Source organism: Lissotriton vulgaris, chromosome 10 (genome assembly GCF_964263255.1).
Source record: "Lissotriton vulgaris chromosome 10, aLisVul1.2, whole genome shotgun sequence".
NCBI lineage: Eukaryota > Metazoa > Chordata > Amphibia > Caudata > Salamandridae > Lissotriton > Lissotriton vulgaris.
In genome coordinates this window covers 72,677,474-72,697,801 of record NC_141698.1, presented here as the reverse complement: position 1 = coordinate 72,697,801, position 20,328 = coordinate 72,677,474, and the positions used below count along the sequence as shown (strand labels likewise).

General features: G+C 47.1%; 1 protein-coding gene across 1 annotated transcript in view; it reads left to right on the top strand.

Annotated features, from left to right (window-relative positions):
• The window catches only part of LOC147684691 (uncharacterized), a 378,108-nt gene that overhangs the window by 208,110 nt on the left and 149,670 nt on the right, over window positions 1-20,328 (top strand). The window contains exons 75-77 of the mRNA XM_086939726.1: window positions 790-942; window positions 12,288-12,487; window positions 14,828-14,919. Of these exons, the coding sequence (XP_086795852.1) occupies window positions 790-942; window positions 12,288-12,487; window positions 14,828-14,919 (445 nt within the window). The remainder of the gene's footprint in view (window positions 1-789; window positions 943-12,287; window positions 12,488-14,827; window positions 14,920-20,328) is intronic.

Sequence of the window (20,328 nt, the reverse complement as noted above, 5' to 3'; positions counted from 1 at the left end):
TGGATGAGGCCCCAGATCCGGAGGGGGCAGACAGAGAGGCGCCAAGACACGAAGTGGAGGTTGGAACGGAACTGATGACTCATCGGGGGTCCCAACGCCAGCTACGTGACAATCCCACCCCCTCCGGCTGGCTGAGAGATTATTTCACGTAAGACTGTTCCCATTTACATATACGCACGTGAGTTTTGAACTGAATGCACTGGCATCTAAAAGACGCTGAAGGCCTCGGTCCTAATGTTCCTGAGTGAGAAAAGTTATGGTTGAATTGTGTTTTAATGTTTGCAGTCGTTTTGGTTTTTCCTTATTTTAGGAGGAATGTTATGTTCCTGAAGGTCCGCCCCCGATGTCCCGAGGGCTGGACGTGTTGGTCATGTGACCTCCCTATAATAAAAAGAGGTCGAGCACGTGCGAGGGCGTTCAGAGAGAGACGCGCCGACCGAGCAAGCAAACTTATTCCCAGTGTCCGGCTGAGTTTATTCTAGGGCCACGTGTCAGGCCTAGTTAGGATTAGATGCCCCTGAGTGCAGGTCCCAGAAAGATCTCCCTAGGGCCATCCTGTCCCCATCACCCGACACAACAGTGTACGTGCGCTGTATAAATAATTTTAAATAGAAATAGAAATAGTCACATCCCTGTAGGTGGAGTCGCTCGTGTGTGCTATTAAAGCCAAAAGAGTATTGAGTATTTGTTGTCACATTTTCTACATCACTGACGTAATGAACACTTCACACTTCAGTATGTTGCACTCAAGTTCCTACAGCTAATATTATTTCTATGGTTTCATTTCAGAAATTAAACACCCTGCGGCCCGAAGAGCTTGCTGCCATCTTGACTCGAGCAAAAAGCTCCATCGACAGTGCAACGTGGGATATCCTTCTGACCCATTACACGAATGATAATAACCTTATGCAACTGCTGGACATCATAAGAAAACATTACGTGGTAAGTTGAGTGTTTAGTGCTCAAGACCTAGAGTGCAGAGGCAGGGGCGGCCTTAGGCATGTGCAAGCTGTGCACCTGCACAGGGCCACCAAACCCCAGGGGCCGCCACGCCAACATATATCCTTAATATAATAATCCCCTGAGGATGGATACATATTTGCGTGGTGGCCCCTGGCAGGGATTTGGCGGCCTCCGGCTCTGTTCCACTTCCAAACACCCTGACCCCCCCCCCACCCCCACCCCCCTTCACTGGCCTCCGCGCTCCGCCCGTCCGGACCCCCTCTTCCGGGGCCCCCTACCTATGCTCTCTGCCCAGGGCCGCCATGAGCCTAGAGCCGCCCCTGGCAGAGGGACAAGGAGCACTCCAAATAAGTTGAACAATTTGGAAGCATCAACTGCCTCTTACATTACACAAACCAGTAAGAAGTCTTATGATAGACTATTCCAATCTCTGGGAGCAAGAGGTAGGCTAGAGACATATGGATGCAGTAGGCATGACAATGAAGAAATGTGTTGGCAATGCCAGTAGACCTGGTTTTAATGTGTTGTACACAGATATAGGCATATGCAAACATACGTGTATGCTATTTGTGCCATGTCGTTACGCAAACTGCCTATTTCTGTGCCTAAATCTGTGCCTGGTTTTCGTATAACTGAAGCGAGAGGTGCTGCACTGTGGCAACACTGCAAGCTTGTCCAATAAAAAACAGCAGCCCACAGGCCTGGGAGATAAAAGACTGGATACTAAGAGAGAGGGCACTGAAAGGGGCAGGTTGCAGAGAGATGCACCACAAATGGTTTCTGTGCACTTAAATATGCCTGCGATGCTATGTGTTAGTATATTAAAGCTAGGCGTACTGGCTTTGCCAATGCTTGTTCTACACTGGGGCCAAACACCTTTGATCCACTTCAGTTTTGGGAAACTAGGGTCCAGCAATGGAACCCACTATTCAGGAAAGCATTTAAAGATTTTAGGTGGATCCATACTCTGTACGGTGGATTCCTTTTGAATGATGACCAGATTCTTGACTGCTGCGGGAAAGCCCATTCCATGTGCTTCTTGAGCCTGTCGAGAGTGGTGGTGGTGTATTGATTAAATCAAGCGAGCACCACAACAAGCTCCCATCCTGTTTTGGGATGTTGAATGGGCATACTCATTCCATCATGCAATACTAAGAATAACAAAATTGTAGGTGTGTGATTCCTTCCTTAGGTGTTCGCGGGCTTTAGGTCATGTGTCGCAGTCCACTTATAACTGTCAAAGCGAAACAACAAATCCAGGACTGGTACATGCTGTTTGTTATAGAGGCAGAAGTTACTCTTCCATAAAGGCTGAACATAAATCCAGGGCCTTAGGCCACTATGCCATATTACATTCTCCCATCCTAGCTAAATCTGCATACTTTGAAGCTCAACAATATGAAGTGGGTGGCCTGTGCAATCCCTATGTTGCCCCTCTCCCCATCCCACTGTGGTTTTATCAGGTGCAGATACGGACCCAGGAAAATAGATCCATTGTTTTCAGTTCGGAATTGGTCATTTCAGGTCTGGAAACACTGAACCATTAATTGTATCCATCTATTCAAATTTATAAAGCACATGGCTACTCCATCAGGCTTCCCAGCGCTAGGTTAGAAAGAAGGAGCAAGAGAGTAGAGAGACTTGAAAAGCCAGGTCTTCAACGGCATTCTAAACATCAAATGAGATTTTCTAGGCAAAGTTATGAGAGGAGGGAGTTCCATAATTTCGATCCAAGAAAGGTCAAAGAACACGTTCCTTGACTTGCCAGTCTAACTTTGGGAACAACTGCAAGATTGCATGACTCAGTGGTAGCCCCTCCTAGGGATACTGCCACTGATACCCATAATGTGAGACACAAGGGAGGTACAATCAAAGGCGGGCAAATGTTTTTTTTCTTTTAACCAGAGTACCTCTGTTAGAACTGGGGGGGTCTCTATTTCGCTGAGGTAGGCACCTTAGTCCAAATAGGGACCCTCGCTTCTAGTCAGGGAAAGGAGGGACACCCTCTTGGATAACCCCTGCTCACCCCCTTGTAGCTTGGCATGAGCAGCAGGCTTATCTCCATGGCAATGTGTAAAGTATTTGCAACCACACTCCCAATAGCACAGTGATAACACCACAAATGGACACCTCACTGTTTTTTATAAAAATAGCGGTATCTTTATCAAAAGGAATCGCTGAGACCAAACTTTCGAAATCCAACATATGCGTATTTATATGATTTCACTCTGCCGGTTATTCGGCCCGCAATCACTTATAGGTTCTTGCGGTATTAATGAGCAGTTCACAATGATCTAATGCAACCCTAATGTAATGCTATGTAGTTCGTAATGCAGTTCGTAATGTAGTAATAACACAGTCCTTAATGCACGTACTAATGCAGTTCGTAACGCAGGAATAATGCAGGTCGTAACGCAAGACCAATTCGATTCGTAATGCAAGAATAATGCAGTTTGTTATGCAAGAATAAGGCAGTTTGTCATGCAACAATCAGGCAGTTGGTAATGCAAGAATAATGCGATTCGTAATGCAAGAATCAGGCAGTTCGTAATGCCAGGAATAATGCGATTCGTAATGCAAGAATCAGGCAGTTCATAATGCAAGGAATAATGCTGTATGCCAATCTGCGCGCTCAACTCGGGCCCCCACTAGGCCCCAACAACAGAGACAACGGTCATATGCTTAAAGAGGCAGCCCCGGTTCTGCTGGGCAGGTATTGCCGCTCGGCGACTCAGCTCGTCTAACGGAGTGCAGCGGGAGAGACCTCGGAGCACTTCTGCACTCCTCCTGCATGTCTCCCCAGGCCACACACGCCTGCGGCTCCCAACCGGAGTCCAAGCCTTACCTCGGGGGTGCATTGCCTTGCTCTCTCTCTCTCTCCTGCTCGTCGGAAGTCCTTCTGGGCGGCCCCAATGACGTTGCAGCTCCGCTGTTAGGCAACGCTGTAACCGGACGGGTTACTGTGCTGCCTTCTCCTTCATTGACGATCTTGGGCAGATTCCTCTCGGTGAACAATGATCACGATCCCTTTCATCTTGCAGCTTTCTTAGCTTCCAGAAATCCTGTAGCACGTTGCGGCTCAGGCCGGCGGCGGTGATCCTCACTCACAGCCTCAGTTACGATGACGGCTCGGGCCACAAACAGCAATACAGCAGCGTGGACGATGTTTCACGCTGCGGGGGCAATGCGATCACGGGGCACCTCATAAACAGTACCACAGACCACATGGCAGTCTCAGGCGTGCAAAAGCACCACGCACCAAACGTCGCTGAGACACGGTTGGAAACTTTTATGTTCCTGAGTTTCCACAACAGGGGACTAGCTCTCCTCGGGCCCTTGGAGACATGCTACTTCAGGACACAGCACACAGCAAAGTCCTCACAAGCAGGGGTACACAGCACACAGCAAAGTCCCTTGTCCTCTCCTTAGTCAAATCAGCAAACTGCAGGCCAGCCCCAGAACACACAGCAAGGGAAGTCCTCTTCAGTCTCTTCAGCTGTTCGTCTTTGGCAGAGGTTCCTCTTGATCACAAAGTAGGTTCAATCCTTTTTCAATCTGGATTTCAGTCTTGAGTTCAGGGGTTTCAGCTCTCATATTTATACTTTTAAATGCCTTTGAAGTCTTTGTGTTCAGGGGGCTCTGACCCCAGTCCAAACCAGACCTGGGTGTCTTCCTGCCAGTGCACATCCTCTTCCTTTGATAGTGCAGGTCTGGGCCCCAAACGCTCAGCAGGAGGTGGAGCCATCCTTTTGTGGCAGCAACACAGCCCTCTTCACATCCAGGGGGGTACTCCTCCCCCCTCACATCAAATGCAGGCCAGCCTGTTGCTGTCTCACTTACCCTTCTCTGAGGTCAGGACACTCCACAGACCCTGTCACATCCAGACCCAAATAGTCAATACACAAACAGGCAGAGGCACACAAGATGGTTTAAGACAAGAAACCAGCCACTTCTAAAAACGTGGTTTCTAAGCACACACTTTAAAAACCATCTTCACAAACAGATGTGTTATTAAATTCTGAGTTCAGGCACACTAAACTCCAACTCTCAATCCTATGCCTATGGGAAGATTTGCTGGAAACATGTGACACAGCATTCCCCATTCTGTCCTATGGGCAAGATGGCCTTGCAACAGTGAAAAGCGAATTTGGCATTATTTCACTGCAGGACATGGTACACACCTCAGTACATGTCCTACCTTTCACATACACATACACATACACTGCACTCTGCCCGGGGGGGGGGGGGGGGGGGTACCTTGGGCCTACTATAGAGGTGCCTGATGTGCATAAAAAGGGAAGGTACGTCCTGGCAAGTGGGTGCACTTGTCAGGACAACAAGGCAGTTAACAAAGTGTGCGCAGGCACTGCAGTGACAGGCCTGAGATCTCTTTTTAAGGCTACTTGTGTGGGTGGCACAATTAGTGCTGCAGGCCCCCTAGTAGCATTTGCATTACCAGCCCTGGCACACATAGGGCACTTTACAAGGGACTTTACTAGTAAGACAAACACACCAATTACGGACAAGCAATTACCATAACACTTTAAACAGGAAGCACTTGCATTTTGACACTGATCAGCAGTGGCAAAGTGCCCAGAGTCCTAAAACCAACAAAATCAGGTCAGAAACAATACAGGAGGAAGGCAAAAGGTTCAGGGATGACCCTGCAAAAAGGGCCAAGTCCAACAACCTCCATCTAAATAGGAACCGAAACTCAGTCACTTTGACATGATTGTACACAGAGCTCAATATTGTACAGTGGAGCACAATGCAAACTTATATTAAATGTACATTTATTATAAACAGTTGTGTAGTTAAAACACGTCTAGGCTGCAGAACAATAGTGCTCCTACAAACTTGCCAATGAACTCTGATTTTGATAGGTCACTGAGGGCCAGATGTAGGTAGCCAAATACCTGTCGGTAACGGCCGATTTCGGCCGTTACCGACCGGTATTTGGCTTTTGAGATGTAGGTGGGTCAGAATTTACAGAATCAGTATATTTACCGATTCGGTAAATTTACCACTTCGGTATTTTACCGAATCGGTAAATATACCGATTCTGTAAATCCACATGTAGGTGGCACAGTTTGCAGTGCCACAGGCCCTTAGGATTCCTTATTTTACCACCCAATCCTATTGGGTGGTAAAATACCGAATTCCAATGTACATGCACATCTGTGCATGTACACCGATGCCATGTGACACACAGACATGCCCTTAGGGCATGTATGTGTGCCACATGGCACACAAGCCTACATTTGGGGTGCTACAGGGTGTCAAAGTGACACCCCGTTCCCCCTGCCAGGATTCGGTATTTACTGATTCTGTAAATACCGAATCTGTATTTCACATTGATTCCTATGGGCTTCCATAGGAATTAATGGGAAATACAGATTTGGTATTTACAGAATCGGTAAATACCCACTCTTACAGAATCGGTAATTTTGTACCTACATCTGCCTCCTTCCAATTTACCTATTTACAACAAGGGGTGGTGAGGGACAGAGTCTCTGAATTAAGCAGAAAACTCTCACCCAGTCAAGAGATCAGGGCTAGATCCAACACCGTTTTTTAGCTCACTGCACCATCCCAGTTTCAGAACCTGGCTGTATGCAAATTAGTCTGTTCCTGTCCCAGTGCATGATGGGAACAGGGCAAACCAAACTACAAAAGCCAATTCTTACACTGGGAAGGAAACAAGCTCCCGGGGACCGGTTTCTGGCATTACAGCCGTCTTCGGCCCGGTTTGCTTGAATCCTGATGGTGCAATGAGCAAGGGACTCACATCTGAGTATACCCTTCCACGCTTAGGGTGGACAAAAATATTTACAACAAGGGGTGGTGAGGGACAGAGTCTCTGAATTAAGCAGAAAACTCTCACCCAGTCAAGAGATCAGGGCTAGATCCAACACCGTTTTTTAGCTCACTGCACCATCCCAGTTTCAGAACCTGGCTGTATGCAAATTAGTCTGTTCCTGTCCCAGTGCATGATGGGAACAGGGCAAACCAAACTACAAAAGCCAATTCTTACACTGGGAAGGAAACAAGCTCCCGGGGACCGGTTTCTGGCATTACAGCCGTCTTCGGCCCGGTTTGCTTGAATCCTGATGGTGCAATGAGCAAGGAACTCACATCTGAGTATACCCTTCCACGCTTAGGGTGGACAAAAATATTTACAACAAGGGGTGGTGAGGGACAGAGTCTCTGAATTAAGCAGAAAACTCTCACCCAGTCAAGAGATCAGGGCTAGATCCAACACCGTTTTTTAGCTCACTGCACCATCCCAGTTTCAGAACCTGGCTGTATGCAAATTAGTCTGTTCCTGTCCCAGTGCATGATGGGAACAGGGCAAACCAAACTACAAAAGCCAATTCTTACACTGGGAAGGAAACAAGCTCCCGGGGACCGGTTTCTGGCATTACAGCCGTCTTCGGCCCGGTTTGCTTGAATCCTGATGGTGCAATGAGCAAGGGACTCACATCTGAGTATACCCTTCCACGCTTAGGGTGGACAATCAGGATTCAAGCAAGCCGGGCCGAAGACGGCTGAAATGCCAGAAACCGGTCCCCGGTAGCTTGTCTCCTTTCTGGTAAAGAATTGGCTTGGTAGTTTAGTCTGCCCTGTTCCCATGATGCACTGGGCCAGGGACAGACTGATTTGCATATAGCCAGGTTCTGAGCTGGGATGGGGCAGTGAGATAAATAACGGTGATGGATCAAGCCCTGATCTTTGGACTGGGTAAGAGTGGTCTGCTCAATTCAGACGCTCTGTTCATCACCACTCCCTTTTGTGAATCAATTCCTTCCAATTTACCGACTCTTAAATACCGATTCAGTATGAGTCGGTATTTAAGAGTCGGTAAATCGGATTTACCTACATTTGGGCCTGAGTGCTTTTGTTAGTAGGTGCCCATAGCTCACCAGATAGAACACTTGTCCCTTCCAGTGGACATGGACAGCCTGGCTTAACATTGTCTCATGTGTCCCATTATTTGGAAATGTATCAATTTTCATTTCCATTATATTTTGCTATTGACTTATGTTTTATTTCTTTAACGTTTTGTCAGTTATCGTTTTTTTCGGTCTGGCTACATAAAACATGTCATCATAAAACATCAGGAAGGTGAGACTATTGCAGACAGAAAAGCCATTCTGTATTCACTGAGGCCAGTAAAAGCGAGATTTTCATCTACCAGGTGAAGTGCAGGATAGAAAGCTGTTCCTCAGCCATACTCTTATCATTGTCATTCACCCATGTAATCAGCCACCCTCTCCTTCTCCTTGCACCACAATTGGGTAGCCAAAGCCAGTGAAGGTTAGAGTGAACAGACGCTCAAGAAGCAGTGCTTTAAGGGAGGCGGGGAGCACAGGCAGCAAAAAATAAAATGACATCGAAATGGAGTAACACAGGGTTCTCATAAATATTTAAAACCACCCAGCCTGGCTTTCAGTGGCCTTATAAATCACGAGTAAGGACATGCAGGGCAAATCGCTGCATCGCCTTACTCTGCACCCGTGAAGCGTTCCATGGGCGTTGTGATGGGTTTTCTCACGCGACACCAATGGAATTTGACGCTGCCCAGATTTACAAAAGGATATGAACCTGGGAACTTCAAATCCATATGCCTCCCCAGGTGAGGTGCAGCAAGGAGAAATATGTTTATTTCTCCTCATATTTTCTTTTTCCCATGTGTGCTTCGGAAACCGCCTTGTAGGATAGGTTTTGTGCAGGAAGGTGTCCGTTACTGCACAAAAACAGTCCGGCCTGCAACGGAGGCCCCCTTGCACCATGGTGCAGAGGTGCCTATGTTGGTGCTAGGCTGCCAAAACAGCGCCAGCACAGCCAGAAAGGACAGGAATGCACTGTATTGCTTGAATACAGTGGATTCCTGCCCTTTCACTTTGGCATAGGGCAGCGCTGCAAGGTGTCTTGCTGCGCTGCCCTACGCTAAAATGCCATAAATGAGGCCTGTGGTGCATCCGAAAAAAATACCCTTAATGACAGACAAGGAGGCAATTACATGACTCACCTTATCACATCAGCCAGTGCCATTCTACGCCTAAAATACTTCCCAAAATAACACAGCCCTCAAACATACTGATGCTGTCACATACCAGTACATGTAGGGAAGAGGTGTGGCGCCGCGGCCAGGGAGCCTGACTCCGGAATCTGGGGAATCACGGTTCAATCCCCGGCACCGGTGGCAGGTTAGCCCAGCACCATATGACTCTGGGCAATAGCTTGCTTAATCTTCCCGACGGCCCCCAGCGCCTAGAGACCCTTACGGGTGATTGTGCGCTTTACAAAATGTGGAATATTATTATTATTATTTGTGGATTAGTATATTACTACCATCCCCACCCTTACGTTAACATCTGAACATACTCCTTATCACGAGCTAACGTCACACAACCACACCCCAGCAAATACACTACGACCTCTCTGTATCACACATTCCGTCCAGAGTCACTTTTCTTCCGAAGCACAGCATTACCACCGCAATACCACTGAACGCCACCACATTGTGGTGTCTACTGTCTGCGTCCATTGATGCACTCACTAATTGCTTCAGCCATTCACTCTCTTATGCAATCATTCATCCGTACACCCAACTATTCACCCATGCACTTTTAGCTAATATTTATTTATACATTCACTCATTCATCCACTACAGCGCACGCAAACTTGTCAATCAAGATTTGGTTAAAAAATAGCATGGCTGACCTAATGCCTTTGCCAATGCTTGCTACTTAAGTACCTGATCGTGAGTGTAAGCCATCCACAATCTATCCTTCCCAAAAAGTCAGTTTTTGCCATGTATCCAGAATCACAGCGCACAAAAGGCCTTACTGTGTAATAGAAGTGCCCGAAGGGGACTCTGCATGCATGCCATCGTCTGTAGCCATACCCTTGCGGAAGGCGCTTTCCATCTCCAGGTATACACTCATGTCACCAGGCAGCGTCATCACATACAAAAGGGGTGGCACATCAGAGCAGAGATGGTGCAGGGAGCATGTGGAAGACCTCAGGCTTCTGCAGAAGCTCATAGGCGCCAGTGCAGGACCAGGATATCAAACACACTGACAACAGCAAGTGAGTGACTACTTAGCTGCCTGGTGAATATGTATCTTTGACACATGCAGCCAGCTCTGAGTGGACTTTTTAATTTAGCCACCATCTCTCTGGATATCAGTCATTTTAAATTTAAATTCCTAATGGGAAAAGTGACAAGTCCCAGAGTGCAATGTTGGTCAAAAGTGGAAGAAGGTGCCCGTGCCTCTCTTATCACTTACCGCTTACTAGCAAGGGGACACCTAGCAGCGACCTGTTGTACTGCAGATTTGGGTGTCTCACCCTCCACATCCAATGACAGCTGGTGAGCTTTTGGTACTGCGTTTTTGCACACACTTACTCTGAAACACCTAGCACTGGCAAAGCCAATATGCCTAGTTAGAATGTGCGGACGCATGCACACAGCACTTGTTCATGCCTCTGCATGAACACATTAGAGGCAGACCTACTACCAGTTCTTGTTGTTTCTGAAGCTCTGTACAAGCTATGCCTTTCAGACATTGCTGAAGTGAGAGTAAACAGAGAGGCAAGCAGAAGAGTCCCTTACCAACACAAGCTAGCGTCCAAGGAGGAGGTAGATTGACACAGAGGCACTCTTAGTGTAATCTAAGCTTCTTTGATCAAGAGGGGTTCGGGCATGTCCATAAACAAGCCAAACTACTCACTGCTTTTTGTTATAAAAGCAGCTTTGCCTTACTTCGTCCTATTGTACCTGGCTAGGGGTCAGGAGGTATTCAATCTGTGTCTATGCAGCGCTTAGCAGCCCACTCCAGGGCCCCTGCACCTCACTGTGCTTCTTGTTTGTCACAGAGATTCTCTTGAGTTACACTATGCAGTCAAAATACTTTATTCGATTTCATTAAAAATCATAAAAGATATAAAACATTTATATACATTTAAAAAGAGTTTAAAACTAACGATAATAAACAATACATTGGGTAATTATCAGTGCATTGGGTCAAAGATTGTGCTACATGAAATTTAATAAAAAGGCTTCTTACATTACACTCAATGGCGCATTACGTGATCTAATTCTAGACGCCGTAACTAGGTAGTTTGCCAAACAAAATATGGTACGGATATTACTCAGGGACTGGAGGTACAATAGTGCAGGCCTCACTTGAATAAAGCCAGCTTCCCTTAAGATTGACAACAGGTACTTTTTCCGTATCTCTGAGAACAGACCACAAAACATAACAAAATGCAAGGTATCTTGCGTTGAGAAATTATCGCAAGTACAAGGTGAAGCATTTTCTGGTTTTACCCATGCCTGATAATTTCCCAGGTAAAAATGGATCCAATTAAATCTAAATTTAGTCAGTAGGAACCTATGAAATGGCCTAGTGACAATATTGAGGTAAGGCTCAAGCGAGGTAGGATTAGAAATCAGTGCGATCTAACTGTGGTTTTCTGCATTTCCAATTCCTCGCGGCCTAGGCATGCCCTCATCATAAAGTGCTTTTTTGTCCAGTCTACGTCCTTTTTCCTGATACACGAAGGGGAGGCAAAGAGTTCAGGGCGGCCCAGTTGTTCAAAGGACTTCCTCAGATACTCCAGCCATGGAACTTTTTTAGAGTAATCTAGGGACAAGACATCATTCATTATAGCGTGGTTAAGGGTTAGTTCCTTATTGAGTCATGTTTTTAACCAGAATATTAAAGGTGCCAGGTTAAGCTTGTCCATAACATAAATCAGACCCACCTCCGCATAGATTGAAAAAGTTGGGGTGGACTGGGGAACGAACAATAAAGAACGGAAAAACCTGTTTTCAGCCCTCTGGATTGGTTCAAGGTGTACATAGCCCCATAGGGGTGAAACGTACGTTGTTAATGGGATGCATTTAGTGTTAAAAACCATCAGTAAGGCGTCTAGCCCCCAACCTTTTTGAGAAGCCCATGAGGGCCGCTGAAGACCGGGCCATAGATAGGTTTTTTGCCCTAACCTGGGGGCCCCACGAGCCCCTCTCGTCAAAGAGCACCCCCAGGTAGGGGAAAACAGCCACTCTAGAGACTACTTCCCGCTTACACCTGAAAGTCTTTAGTTTGCCCTTATTTCTGTGGCATCCGACCACCATTGTGTTACACTATACATCTGGCCTTGCCTTTCACTATGGAAATAAAATGGGCGGTTTCTAACACGAGCTATAAGAAGTACTAAAACAATGCTGACGGAAACTCACAGTGAAGATTGTTTTGTGACCCAACTGTTTTTTCATGCCCTCTGAAATGATTATTTGTGGCTGTCACTAGGAGGGTCTGACTAATGAAGACCTCACCAGCATCCTGGTTGCCGCTTGGCCCGCCTTTACGAATGCGGTGAACTCCCTGAGCGCCACGGATTTGGATAAATGGCTGGATGATTTGCTACGACCATACCTGCCCTTCCTCACTGCGCAGCTCTTCAATGACTCTAACATCCTCACTACGAACTGCCTGGTACTTCACAAGCTGTAAGTATTGTTGCTTGGATATCCCAAGACTACTTTTGAGTTTGCACTGGTTTATAGAAAATGAGGACAACGAAGAGCGCAGAGAAGATGACAAGCGCGAGGCAAGGAGAGTAGCCACACCCTTTGGGCTTCCTCCGGCTCACATTACACAAACAAGTTCACGTTTCAGAAAAGTGTGCAGTGTCTGTTATCGTTTTTGGCTAAAGGTTTTTTTATCTGCATGGCTTCATTTTCTGCCTCCGTTGTTAGCACTGTTGAGCACTCTGTAAACTGTAAATTAACCTTACTATGAACATCTGGTTCTCGTTCTTCATTCTACAAACCCTACCTTGGATAGTCTTAGATGCAGCACTTAAAGACTGGACTGGGTTCCTGTGTTTGATGATATCATCAAATACATTGCTGGACCAAAGGCCAAATGGGTGGGCTTGTGATTGAGGCGGCCTTCAACAGATGTTGATCAGTCGTATAGCATTGCTCTGGTTATGTATCGTCCCCCCACCCATAGCTGTTGATGTGTCAGATTGCAGCATTTTTGCCTTTGGTAGTGGCAGCATTCTCGGCCGGCATGCCGGGGAGTTGAAGCATGGAGAAGACTTAGGCAGTGAAATTGTTCAATGTAGCTGCTGAGGAGCCTCAAACACTGGAGCTATGGGCAGTAGTTAGCTATGGAGAGTGGACTTAGATCCTGGATAAAGATTTGAAGCTGGTTATGTAGTGTGCTTCATAGTATGGTTATGGGGTAAGCTTGTGGAAATAGGTGGTTTAGTGTGCGTTATGGTATGGTTAGTGGGTAACGGTGTGGAAATAGGTGGTGAGTGTGCTTCATGGTATGGTTAGTGGGTGAGTGTGTGGAAACAGGTGGTGTAGAGTGCTTCATTGTATGGTTAGTGGGTAACCATGTGGAAACAGGTGATGTAGAGAGCTTCTCAGTATGGTTATGGGGTAAGCTTGTGGAAATAGGTGGTTTAGTGTGCGTTATGGTATGGTTAGTGGGTAACGGTGTGGAAATAGGTGGTGAGTGTGCTTCATGGTATGGTTAGTGGGTGAGTGTGTGGAAACAGGTGGTGTAGAGTGCTTCATTGTATGGTTAGTGGGTAACCATGTGGAAACAGGTGATGTAGAGAGCTTCTCAGTATGGTTATGGGGTAAGCTTGTGGAAACAGGGGGTGTAGTGTGCTTCATGGTATGGTTAAGGGGCAAGCGATTGGAAACTGGTGGCGTAGTGTGCTTCATGGTATGGTTAAGGGGCAAGCGATTGGAAACGGGTGGTGTAGTGTGCTTCATGGTATGGTTAAGGGGCAAGCGTTTGGAAACGGGTGGTGTAGTGTGCTTCATGGTATGGTTAAGGGGCAAGCGTGTGGAAACAGGTGGTGAGTGTGCTTCATGGTATGGTTAGTGGGTGAGTGTGTGGAAACAGGTGGCGTAGTGTGCTTCATGGTATGGTTAAGGGGCAAGCGTGTGGAAACAGCTGGTGTAGTGTGCTTCATGGTATGGTTAAGGGGCAAGCGTGTGGAAACAGCTGGTGTAGTGTGCCTCATGGTATGGTTAGTGGGCAAGCGTGTGGAAACAGCTGGTGTAGTGTGCTTCATGGTATGGTTAAGGGGCAAGCGTGTGGAAACAGGTGGTGAGTGTGCCTCATGGTATGGTTAGTGGGTAAGTGTGTGGAAACAGGTGGTGTAGAGTGCTTCATTGTATGGTTAGTGGGTAACCATGTGAAAACAGGTGATGTAGAGAGCTTCTCAGTATGGTTATGGGGTAAGCTTGTGGAAACAGGGGGTGTAGTGTGCCTCATGGTATGGTTATGAGGTAAGCGATTGGAAACAGGTGGTGTAGTGTGCTTCATGGTATGGTTAAGGGGCAAGCATGTGGAAACAGGTGGTCTAGTGTGCTTCTTGGTATGGTTAGTGGGTAACCGTGTGGAAACAGATGGTGTAGAGAGCTTCATAGTATGGTTATGGGGTAAGCTTGTGGAAACAGGGGGTGTAGTGTGCCTCATGGTATGGTTATGAGGTAAGAGATTGGAAACAGGTGTTATAGTGTGCTTCTTGGTATGGTTATGGGGTTTGCTTTATACTATATCTGCCCTGTTCCCCACAAACATATGTTCACACACTCAACCACTTGTATTTCTATATTTTGGTCTGGCCTTGGCTCTTTGGAACTATTTCCTGATGTAAAAATAGTGCCACTGTTGTAGTCTTTCTCCAGCCGGACCGCTGCCATCAATTCAAATTCAGCAGGTGTTTTTTATAATATTTGTGTGGGACCTCAGATTATTACAGCACTAAAATATATGATATACGTGCTAATGTTAACCCCTTTTTGTCTCACACCCAGAGTCAAGACTTTAACAGGATTTTATAAAAATTATACAGTCGACACTCAACAAGGAATTTACACTGTCATCAAGGTCGTTCTTCTGCAGACAGGTAATGAGAGATCTTAAGTGTCGTTTTCTGTCGTATTTCTCCTCATTTTGACTACCCAAGCTCTATAAACGAAAATTGAAAGTGTAAAAAACGTTATACTTCTCGCTTACCAGGTCTACATCTAAGATAACTATGCCTCATCTTTTAGTAAACATTTCTCTTTGGTGTTGAGCTTTTCATATTGCTGTGAGTACAGCAACAACACTACAAAGTGATTTCAAACAACGTTCACCGCATTGCCTAACCAGAAAATGTACATTCTAAACCTACATAACAAACCATCAAACGGCAGAACACGCCATCAGTTGTTACTCTCCATTGTCTCTCCTTGTCCACTCTCCGTTCCCCTAAATCACATCACAATTGCGCAAAGACCTGAAGAGCACAGCCCGAATCTATATGACATACCATCAGAGCACACCCGTACATATCATCAAAGGTTGGAGAAGGAAGCCTCAGAACTACATTAAAATTTACAAACAGTTAACCCCTTGCATGCTGATGACGGCCCCAGTCCGTCATGCAGCACGGTGGGCGTGTGCTGATGACGCTGGGGGCCGTCATGAACCCGCCCACTCTTTAGAAGTGCCGCACAGGCGCAGAATCGCGGCCGCAAGCAAGGGGTTAAAGAGGCAGAAAACACCAATCCCACAAAGGTAGAAAGCTGAAGGTCTAAACCTACCTAAACTATGAAAAAGCAGGAAATTCCAGCCCATTACCAACATAACAGAACACCTCAGATTGGGAGACAAGGGGCCTGATTTAGATCTCGGCGGACGGCTTACTCCGTCATATCCCACAAAAAATATAAGAGAAGGAGCACTGTCTATTTAAGTAATTATTCAAGCAAACCTTATCGTTCAAGTCGCATTATTCTCAATGTCAGATAAGTCAATCGAATAACTCGACATCAGAGAAAAACACAAAAAAAAGCATAAAACTTTCATGTATACTCTTTATTTTAATGGTCGTTTCACAATTATGACAAATGAAGACACAGCCAACGCGTTTCATCCCAATCAATCAATCAATCAAATAAATTTATAGAGCGCACTACCTACCCGTAGGGTCTCGAGGCGCTTTGGGGGGGGGGGGGGGGGGCGCTACTGCTCGAACAGCCAGGTCTTGAGCTTTTTCCTGAAGGAGAGGTGGTCTTGGGTCAGGCGCAGGTCGGCCGGGAGGGAGTTCCAGGTCTTGGCGGCCAGGTAGGAGAAGGACCTTCCTCCAGCAGTGGTTCTGCGGATGCGTGGGACGGTGGCGAGGGCGTGGCTGGCGGATCGGAGGTGGCGTTTGGGAGCGTAGAAGTTGATTCGGTTGTTGAGGTAGCTCGGGCCTTGGTCGTGGAGAGCTTTGTGTGCGTGGGTAAGGAGGCGGAAGGTGATTCTCTTGTTGACCGGGAGCCAGTGCAGGTCTCTTAGATGTCCGGAGATGTGGCTGTGACGTGGGATGTCGAGGATGAGTCTGGCTGAGGCGTTCTGGATGCGCTGGAGTGTCTTCTGGATCTTGGCGGTGGTTCCGGCGTAGAGTGCGTTGCCGTAGTCCAGTCGGCTGGTGACGAGGGCCTGGGTGACGGTCTTCCTGGTCTCTGTGGGGATCCACCAGAAGATCTTCCGAAGCATGCGCAGGATGTTGAAGCACGACGAGGAGATGGCGTTGACTTGCCTGGTCATGGAGAGGGAGGAGTCCAGGATGAAACCCAGGTTGCGTGCGTGGTCTGTCGGTTTGGGTGCGGTGCCCAGGGCGGGGGGCCACCAGGAGTCGTCCCAGGCGGAGGGCGAGGAGCCCAGGATGAGGACCTCCGTCTTATCTGAGTTCAGCTTCAGGCGGCTCGTCGTCATCCACTCGGCTACCTCTCTCATCCCTTCGTGCAGGTTGGCTCTGGCGGCGGCGGGGTCGTTGGTCAGGGAGAGGATCAGCTGGGTGTCGTCGGCGTAGGAGATTATGTTGAGGTTGTGTTGGCGTGCGATGGCCGCGAGAGGGCTCATGTAGACGTTGAAGAGAGTCGGGCTCAGTGAGGATCCCTGAGGGACGCCGCAGATGACTTCGGTGGCCTCTGACTTGTACGGTGGTAGGCGGACTCTTTGTGTTCTTCCGTCGAGAAAGGAGACGATCCATTCCAGCGCCTTCTCCTGGATTCCGACGTTGCTAAGGGGGTTTACTAGGGTGCGGTGGCAGACCGTGTCGAAAGCCGCGGAGAGGTCTAGGAGGATGAGGGCCGCTGTTTCCCCGTTGTCCATCAGGGCTCGGATGTCGTCAGTGGCGGCGATGAGGGCGGTCTCGGTGCTGTGGTTGGCCCGGAATCCGGATTGCGATGGGTCGAGGGATCCATTCGTCTCGAGGAAGGCGGCCAGCTGTTTGTTGACGGTTTTCTCGATGACTTTGGCTGGAAACGGGAGTAGAGAGATGGGGCGGTAATTCTTGAGTTCGGTGGGGTCTGCTGTAGGTTTCTTGAGTAGAGCGCTGAGTTCGGCGTGCTTCCAGCTCTCGGGGAAGGTGGCGGTGTCGAATGAGGTGTTGATGATGTCCCGCAGGTGGGGTGCGATGACAGCGTTGGCTTTGTTGAAGACGTGGTGAGGGCAGGGGTCGGTCGGAGATCCGGAGTGGACGGAGTTCATCGTGTGGACGGTGTCTTCGGTGTTGACCGGGGTCCAGGCGCGGAGGGTGGTGGTGGGTGGCGTTGCTGCGGTCGTGGCGTGGGTCGGATGGGTGCTGAAGCTGTTGTGTATGTCCGCGATCTTGTTGTGGAAGTAGGAGGCGAGGGAGTTGCAGAGGTCTTGCGAAGGGGTGATGTCGTTGTTTCCGGCGTTGGGGTTGGAGAGCTCTTTCACGATGTTGAAGAGTTCCTTGCAGTTGTGTGCGTTGTTGTCCAGTCGGTTCTTGAAAGCCGTCTTCTTGGCGATGCGGATCAGTTGGTGGTGTTTCCGGGTGGCGAGCTTGAGGGTGGTCCTGTTGTCCGGCGTGGGTTCCCTTCTCCAGGCTTTCTCGAGGGCGCGGCAGTTCTTCTTGGAGCTCTTGAGTTCGTCGGTGAACCATGGGGCTCTCTTGCTGCCGGGTGGGGTCCTCAGTGGGGCGAGTTCGTCCGCGCAGTCGCTGATCCACTTCGTGAGGTTGTCGGCGGCCTGGCTGGGGTTCGCTGAGCTGGCCGGAGGGTGCTGGCTCAGGGAGGCGGCGAGCTGGTCGGCTGTGATCTTGTTCCAGCTTCTTCGGGCAGCCTGTTGCTGGTGGTGGTGGATCGTCGTTCTTCTGAAGGTGAAGTGGATGCATCTGTGATCCGTCCAGTGGAGTTCTGTGGCGTGGCTGAAGGCGATGTCTTTGCTGGATGAGAAGATGGCGTCGAGAGTGTGTCCGGCGAGGTGGGTGGGGGTGGACACCAGCTGCTTGAGTCCAAGGTTGGCGAGGTTGTCGAGCAGGGTGCTGGTGTTGCAGTCGTTGTTGTTCTCCAGGTGGAAGTTGAAGTCCCCCAGAAGGATGTAGTCGGCGGAGGGGAGGGCGTGCGGGCTGACGAAGTCGGCGATGTCCTCGCTGAATTGAGCTGAATTGAGTCCCACAACATAGGGACTTCTTTAGGGTTGTGGGAAAACACACAAGACTTACAAAATATTAACAACATGATTACAGTCACATAAGTACATTGTTATAAGACAAAACATTCTACGTGACAATACATGCACTCAATAACTATTAGGACCCTGTTAAAAACAACATACAACAATATATAGCTCTTCGCTAAATAAAAAGTTTCATCTGTAAAATGTTCAGGAAAAGTAAAAGAAAAGACAGATGTACCTTAAACATTAAATACAGATCTTTTACACATGGGATCCTTATAAATGAATTACTATTCTAAAATGTATCCAGTTTGCCCTTGTTAATCCAAAGACATGAGTAGTGTTAGATATGAAATGTAATGCTCAGATCTGGGATTTCATTATTCTCATTCAAATATGACCTCAATGAATTAATTCAAACTTCCGCATAAGTTTATGAGTACCCAAAAGTTGACTCTTCATAGTGGGAGATCATTATCACTTATTGAAATAATACTTTTTCACACAAGACACTAGTCGTTATCCTATTAAAAAGAGAGTCCTTAGTGTTCAGTATTGCGACTCTATCTGCAAAGAAGAAAAAGGCATCTGCTGTTTATCGCTCCCAGAGAAATGTTGAAATAAGCCTCACGTATTGTGTTATATACACAATGAGATGTAGCTTACCAGAGTTGTATTAGTAAATCAGTTGGTCCGAAATAGAAACTTTCAATGCGCCTCCAAACCCTGTTTATCTCATGGGTCGGCAGTAATAACAGCAACTGCAGAAACTATTAGGTTCACACCTTAAAAAAGGTAATCTATACAGGGAAAACTAACAAATAGTAACTGAGTGAAAGGACATACAACTATAGGCATTGAATCAAGCAATTTCATAAAAACTAGTTTACAAAATAAAGGCAAGATGTTGAGTTCAAGTCAAGTCAATACCACTTTATTCGAGTATTTAAAATCATACAAAGTACACACAAACATACGAAAATTCCATTCATTATACTCTGTAAAAACATCATAAAAAAGTGTAAAAAATCGTCATTAACAGTGTATTTAAAAATTTATCACAAGGCATACTTTAAAAACATGAGGTAGGTGAAAGAAGCAGTAGAAGTAATCATGAGCACTGAATATCCATACCAACAACATTATTTATACATCTTAACTTCTTTGCACGAATAGCAGCAACCAGAAAACTAGCCACATAAAAAATTATCCAGGGAGTGTCAAGCATCTGTAAGTATAATAAAGCAGGCCTCACCTGGGCAATCCCCGAACATCTTAACAAGGGTTTTAAAAATTTTGACCTGCTCTCGTTATAATATCCGCAAAAGAAAGTAAAGTGCATTGTATCCTGTATAGACATATCATCGCATTTACAAAGAGCTGTATCCTCAGGCTTACTCCACCCATCAAATACTCCCAAGGCATAATGCATTAAGTTAAACCTAAACTTTGTCAATAAAATGCGGTGGAAAGGCCTTGTAACTATCTGTAGATACGGCTCTATCGCTGGTGTCTTGGACAGTAAATAATGTGCTCTGACAAGGGGTTTTTTAAGCTCAATCGCCTCCCTCTCCATGGCTCTACGGGCCATAAAATTTTTCCTCACCCAAACAATGTCCCCTTTAACAATAGAAGCCGGGTTATCAAATAGTTCAGGTCGGCCCAGTTGATGTTGAGTTATTCTGATTGACTTACTAACATTGAGAATAATTCGACAGTGCTTCTTCTCTTACAATTTTGTGAGTTTTACCTTTGGGGTGTTCTAAACGGTTGACCTTGGAAGAGAGCATGTCCAAATAGGGACTATACAGTTTGCAGCATTAATATACCACAACCATTCTTATACTCTTGGTGACGGATA